This window comes from Corticium candelabrum, chromosome 4 (assembly GCF_963422355.1).
Source record: "Corticium candelabrum chromosome 4, ooCorCand1.1, whole genome shotgun sequence".
In the NCBI taxonomy this organism is placed as follows: domain Eukaryota; kingdom Metazoa; phylum Porifera; class Homoscleromorpha; order Homosclerophorida; family Plakinidae; genus Corticium; species Corticium candelabrum.
This window is the reverse complement of record NC_085088.1, coordinates 2,421,431-2,428,930: the sequence shown is the minus strand read 5'-3', so window position 1 is coordinate 2,428,930 and position 7,500 is coordinate 2,421,431. Positions and strand designations below refer to the sequence as shown.

The window sequence follows — 7,500 nt, the reverse complement described above, 5'->3', positions numbered from 1 at the left end:
ATAGAGATACAGTTGGTATACATTGTGATAACGAAGGTGACAGACTTAACCAACACGGATTTCAACCAGGATGGTACCGATTTAGTTCTACAATCGGTGAAGCTATGCCTGAAACATGCCCACCTGATTTACACTGTGGAACATCTGGGCCAGGATGGTTGAAAGGATCACATCCAACCGTTATTGGTCAGAACGTGTCACAAACAGCGTGTTTTCACTACTACAGCAACTGTTGTAATAGTCAGGTTACTGTTCAAGTCATAAACTGTGGTTCTTATTATGTATATGACTTACCCAACGTACCTTTTTGCAACATGGCATATTGTGGAAAGGCAGCATGAGGTAACAATAGATTATTAGTAAACCGTCACGTGACTATATTAATTAAAAAGTCTCACTAATTATGGCTTGGGTAGCATTTCAAGTAAACCGTTTACTGCAAAACAAAATCATCACACACACACACACACACACACACACACACACACACACACACACACGCGCGCACACACACGGCATAGTGCAAATTGACTTCCCAGCAGTCATAACAACCACACACACACACACACACACACACACACACACACACACACACACACACACACACGTACACACACACGCACACACACACACGCACAAACACATGCACACACACACACACACACACACACACACACACACACACACACCTGTGCCCTATGTATGCAATTTGACTTCCCAGGAGTCATAACAACTGCAAATCCAAATCACTTCACATTTCTGTCTAAAGAATGTAAGGCAATGATGTGATATGATGCCATCTGTAGGTCAACCCATATCTGACAATCACAGCAAACTCATTTTGATCAATTCCTAAATGTTCTCTTTATGTGAGACTAAAGTGTTAACTTAAACATCCAAGATACTCAATCTAAACCACACATCCTGATATAAAGAATTATAGTCAGGGTTAGAAAAATCCAGTCGCCAAGTCGCCATATGGCGACCACTTCTAGATGGCTGGCGACTAAACGAACAGTGTGGTCGCCAATTTGGCAACTGGAAATATTGATAGTTTGTAGTCTTTCGTGGCAGCAGCTTTTAGATGCGAACCACCTGCTCAGCAGATGTTTTGCGTTCCGCTTTCTACTTCTACCATTTAGTGGCACCCTGCGACGTATGCCACCTATTTAGCACCTTCGTACATATCGTGTAACTACGTATCATCTAGCAATCTATTGCGAGTCATTGCTATTCTCTGGTACACCATCATTTTTACAAACTCAGTGCCTGTGCCGATCTGATTGGTCTGTGCCATCAGCTCCAGACAAATCCAACTAAAAACCCGCAGGCGCGTATAATTTTTCAAACAATTGTAGTCACTCCTATCCTTCATAGGCTACACCAACAAATCCAAGTCAACAGCTCTATCATCGACGAGACGCCGCTGCGCAGCAGATTCTCCTGAATGAAACATGAAATTCGCAGCCAATCGTAGTTGAAGGTGACGGCAACTGCCTATTTAGATCCTTTTCTATGCTGTTCAAAGAATCTGACCATCTTCAATTGAAACAAATAAACACTATTATGCAGATACTTGCAAACGGTGGGCGTAGGAAGTGCCAAAACAAACAGCTTTTCCCCAGCAAGCTGCCTGAGTGTCTTCCTATCAAAAAGAACTAGACCAAGGTGTACGTCCAGAAGATCATACGTCTCCTAGTGCTACTAAGAAAGGTTGTTCAGACAAAAGTTTCTGCATGTGAAATCTAGGTGTTGAATGAAGCCACGGCGTTTCAGAGATTAGCACAGCTAGCCATAGGAAACCACGTGGGGTGTGGCGTTTTCCCTCAAAGTTACTGGATGTCCTGTTCTCAGCAAATCAGTAGTGGCACTGAGTCATATTGAGAATTTAATTAAAAACGCTCAAAGAATGCTCATGTCTTATTGATGGATAGCCAGGATGTGGATGTGATGACAAACCACATAATCACATTAATTAACATTACAAAACCAAACAACCACATTTTGTTTGCTTGTAGCTATACAATTAGTGGAAAGTTTCTATAAAATATGAATACTCATACTATTACATAAAAAGAATCCCAAATACAATACTGTAGATTGAGGTGTTTACTAGCCAATGTTCGTCCAACATTACTGCAAATTCCTAGTTAGGTCTTAATTTAATGTCAAACATGATAATCTGGGAAAGGGTCTCAGCAGTGATATTAATGACTTGTTTACTTCTGGAATCTCTGACTTAGAAACTAGTGAAAGTTTGGCGACCAACCATTCCTCTAGGTGGCCAAACTGGCGACCAGATTCAAACACATTTTTCGAACCCTGTATAGTATGCAAATACTGTAAAGATAGTGAGGGAATGTGGACATAATAACTCACCAATATCTCAAATATAAAAATGTCTCTAAAAGGTTCGACAATTTAGCATCAAAGTCTTTCACAAACAGAAAATATTGCCAAACAAACAAGAGTTTGTGTGTTGTAGACACACCATTACTGATCACATGCAGCAGCTTGTATGTCACCACATTGCTAGATGGTCTAATTAATTGTGAATCATAATGCAGTGAAGCTGTTTGCTTGTAACTTGCCGATCATCTGATCATAAGTACTCGTGTAGTTTCCTATTGTGTGCTTATCTAATACTTCTTCAGGGTTACTCCCAATTTCCATGGTAAAACTAAAACCAAATGGTTTCATAGAACTGACAGTAAAATAAGTTTAGAGTACAATTTAGATTTCAGTATGATGAATAAGAAAGGTTTTACCATCCAAAGTTAATGAGCTGAGTTCAGTGTAATGATAAGTGGCAAACGTCCAGTTTAGAAACCATAATGTTGTTATCCACTGATTACAATTTCTTTATTTACAGCAATCCTTAATTTACTACTGCACTTATCCTTTACTTGTAATGTTAAATCAAGCATGTTTCTTCAGTGTTCATCACTCAAAGAGTGTGTAGAATGCCATAAAATTTGATTGCAAACATAGTCATAAATGTGTCCAGAAACTTGATAGAAATTTCATAAATGTGCAATAGATCAACTAAAAAAGATGTCACCTGACATACACCCTTTATTTAAGAAATCCTTGTACATCCAGCGTGACAACCTACTAGCTACTAGAACATATAAATGTACAGGATATGTTGTTAATACGTGTACAATAGGTAGAAAAATTTAGAGGCACCCATTGGATGATTGACGTCATCCGATCATCATCTGTTAGTAATTGACTATTGCATCATTGTCTCAGTTGAGCTCTGCTGCTCCGTTTCTCTTGCGTTCCATCCTCATCTACTGTATTATTGTGTTCTCCAGGTATGTCTATGTAAAGTAACTCAGTTTATTGGTGATTTCATGTTAACGTATGGACACATCTACTTCCTGACTAGTACAGTCTACATCCACGATAGATTCATTGGCACTTGGTTTGGGTCAACTGTTGCAAGTCGAATACTCACTAGATCTACATTGTTTGGATTGTCTGTCTTGTTGTCAGTAATAGATTTGATGGAAAACCTATACTTCACCTCCTACAATCAGAGACCGTTGTTGCTCCCAAAGTTGTTATTCTCCTTTCAGATATGAGCACCTTCTCAAGAGTGTTTAGTTAATACAAACACTTCAATAAACACACAATCTAACCTTAAACCATAAATTTAGACTCAAGTAAAATGGAGATCTCATGAGTTGTGTGTCATTGAAACTAAAAGATTGCTTGTCACTGCACTTACATGCTGAGTCCACCTGTAAACTAAAAAGGTGGCTTCTCTGCTAAGAAGCTCACTGATGATGAGAATATTCCAGTACCTGCTTTACAGATACTCGCAATCATGTCCATTGGCACTGCATGCCATATGCTGCAAGACATGTGCACCATTGTGCTTCACACAGTAGACGACTTCCCTTCCAGTGAGAATCTGCAGAAGCCTCGGCTCATGTGACACACACAGGCCATGCAGCTTGATCCTAAAACAAGTGGAATCTCAACAGCAAACAAGCTGTAAAAAGACCTGGCCATTGTGGATACGCCAGGATATTGGATGTTTCATGCCCACCTGCTTCCATTTCTAGTCTTCCAACCAATGACATGAAATAACTAAGTAAATAAGTTGTAACCAATTAATTAAGTAACACCCAACTGACTATCACTGCCTGCACTCATTAGTTATGGTTGTCCTTCAAATGCCGTATGAAGTGTATCCTAAGTTTGGTTTCCTAAAACTGTAAATTGAAACTTGGAATGATGAACATCATCCAATACAATAGTATATGCTACAAAATTAGCATCAAAGACTGTGCCTGTCAGTTTAGTCTGATAGACACTGCACTGAACTATTTTTCATGTTTATGCAGTTATGAGGAACAAAGACAATAAAGAAATGAGCTCGTCCTCATTGCTTTGCAATCAACATGGATCAACATTCAAGTGCAACTGGATCATCATCATCATCTTGTTCTCTTCTTTTCTTATCAATTTGATGTTCACAGGATTTGTGTGGTTGAAGCTCAACAGTCTACACACACAACAAGTTGCACAATTGCAACTGCAAATTGATGAGCTGCAGAGAAATGTAGCAGAAATGCAAAACGATCAATCATCAACAAGTCAGATGACAAAAGACATCAACATTCGATTGTCTTCACAGGAAACACAAAGAAACACAAGATCTGAATCTTTGACTAAACAATCACCGGTCATAGATGGACTTGCATCTGCATTTGCAGTAGCAATAAAACAGTTGTGTAAACCGTCAGGAGCTGTGTGCATTGCTGGTCCAAAAGGATCACCTGGATGAGACGGTTTGACTATACCTGGTCCACCTGGACGAGACGGTAAAGGAGTTCCAGGGCTTCCCGGTGTCCGTGGAGCAAAAGGATCACCTGGAAAACAGGGTCCAAAGGGAGTAGGAGAGAAAGGAGAAATGGGACAAAAAGATGAGATGGGAATGAAGGGAGAACGAGGAGAAAAGGGAGATCAAGGAGGGGTTTCCCTATAGCGCGGCGCCAAGGCGCTGCGCCGCGCTGTCATGATGGTGCTATGGTGATGACTGTATCTCAAATGATGTGATGACTGTATCTCAAATGATGGTTGATAAGGAATGCCAAAAGTTACTTGACGGCACAGCACATAATATTATCTGCCCAAAGCGTAATTACTTGATGGCAGAGCAGCATCCAATTATCTACAGGGTTACAAGTCTGTCGCGCGTAGACCTGACATTACTAGTAGTCCCAGCTCACCACACCCACAGCTTTGTAATTGGCATTTTCTCAACGGGACCTTGTACACATAATCCTGTAGATAACTAGGTGCTTGTCTGCCGTCAAGTAGATTTGGACAGATAATTACGTGTTGTGTAGTCGAGTAACTTTTGCTTTCATTGTCAACCCTCATTTGAGGTAACTGTTTACTGTGGTTGAGGTCTTTATCATTCTTGTTTTGTGTACCCTAACAGATCGATTTACAGAGTGTAACCACTCAACTAGAATAACAATATAAATTTCACAGTATTTACTCACAGGACTACTATATAGTATTCATAGTAAGCTGAACAAGTTCAGTTAAATGTCAGCTAACATTACCTGTAGTCTATATGATCTAACAGTTGTGTTGATGATAAAAGACAGTAATGCATATCACCTTGACCTAGTGACTATCAATGTGGCATGTGTTCCTACCACGCTATCATGGCATTTATGTCAGTGGCTACACCAATAAGTCTGACAATCATTAATTAATTAAAGTTACTTCTTCTGTTTAAGATAAGATCTCGGTGGCTAATTAATATTAATAAAATGCCGCACTGTTATTAATTCCTGGGAAACCCCTGCGAGGATCACCAGGTGCAGCAGGAATAGAAGGAGAAAAGGGAAGGAAAGGAGACAAAGGTGTAAATGATGACCTGCTACTACCCAGTCCATGTTATTCTCATAATCATCGTGTTTACATGAAACTTGGAGAAAAGTATCACAACATAGAGATACAGTTGGTAAACATTGTGACTATGAAGGTGACTTTCTTAACAACCACAGATTTCAACCAGGATGGTACAGGGTTAGCTCTACAATCGGTGGAGCTATGCCAGAGACATGCCCACTTACAAGCAGTGTGGAACACTTGCACCAGGATGGTTGAAAGGATCACATCCAACTGCTATTGGTCAGAACTTGTCACAAACAGTGTGTTTTCACTTCAACAGTAACTGTTGTGAGAAGCAAGTTACTGTTAAAGTCATCAACTGTGGTTCTTATTATGTCTATGACTTACCTAATGTACCTTATTGTTACATGGCATATTGTGGAAAGGCAGCATGAAGTAACAATAGATTATTAGTACACCATCACGTGACTATATTAAGTACAAAGTCTCACTAATTACGGCTTGAGTGGCATTTCAAGTAAACAATTTAACCAAAACAAAATCATCACACACACACACACACACACACACACACACACACACACACACACACACACACACATCACCTGAATACCAGCAACATCGATGACGGTAACTTCCTGAGTATTTGAACAACAATGTCCATGTGTTTCTGTATGACACGTCTGATTTCATCAACATCCTCTTTAGTCAACGTCGTCTTTGTAAGAAATCTCATTCTACCACTATTTCGAATAATCGGTCTTTGAATCAACATCTGAGCAAAGAAAAAATATTCTACAAAAAAAAACAAGAGAAACTATATCAATAACAAACATGTAAACAAAGTGTTGACAAACAGATGCAGTATGTATGTTGTGTGTGTGTGTGTGTGTGTGTGTGTGTGTGTGTGTGTGTGTGTGTGTGTGTGTGTGTGTGTGTGTGTGTGTGTGTGTGTGTGTGTGTGTGTACAACAAACCTTCTACTCCTAAATTCAAACTGTGCTGTTTCATTCCCTCCTCGTCTTTCAAAATAATACTTTTCCACAGTTGACATAACTCCTTCCTATCACTGAACATCACAATGTGACGTATAACCAACATTTGATCTCCAAGTAATAACATGTTGTACCTTGAATTGACATGCATGTATAGTCCATGGTCAAGCAGTACGACTTCAACATCATGTTTTGTTCCATGTTTGACTCTGATGAGAACTAGAAATGGGAAGCATGCAGACGTTGTTATGATGTGCTAAACTAGAGCAATAAACAGTAGGTAGTAGACAATCAACACACAAACATAAAAGACAGACAGACAGACAGACAGACTGCCAGCCAGACAGACGGACAGACAGACAGACAGACAGATGGACAGACAGACAGCCAGCCAGCCAGCCAGCCAGACAGACAGACAGACAGACAGACAGACACACACACACACGCACACACAGACAGATAGACAAACAGACAAACACACACACACACACACACACACACACACACACACACACACACACACACAAGGTGACAGACAGATGGACAAACAAACAGACAAACACACAGACAGACAGATACACACACATGCACACATAGACAGATGGACAAATAGACAGACA

General features: G+C 40.0%; 1 protein-coding gene across 1 annotated transcript in view; it reads right to left on the bottom strand.

Annotated features, from left to right (window-relative positions):
- LOC134178608 (uncharacterized aarF domain-containing protein kinase 5-like) overlaps positions 1-7,500 on the bottom strand; it is a 13,812-nt gene that overhangs the window by 2,511 nt on the left and 3,801 nt on the right. The window contains exons 9-11 of the mRNA XM_062645486.1: positions 7,015-7,099; positions 6,863-6,954; positions 6,492-6,681 (exon numbers count right to left, since the gene is read on the bottom strand). Of these exons, the coding sequence (XP_062501470.1) occupies positions 6,492-6,681; positions 6,863-6,954; positions 7,015-7,099 (367 nt within the window). The remainder of the gene's footprint in view (positions 1-6,491; positions 6,682-6,862; positions 6,955-7,014; positions 7,100-7,500) is intronic.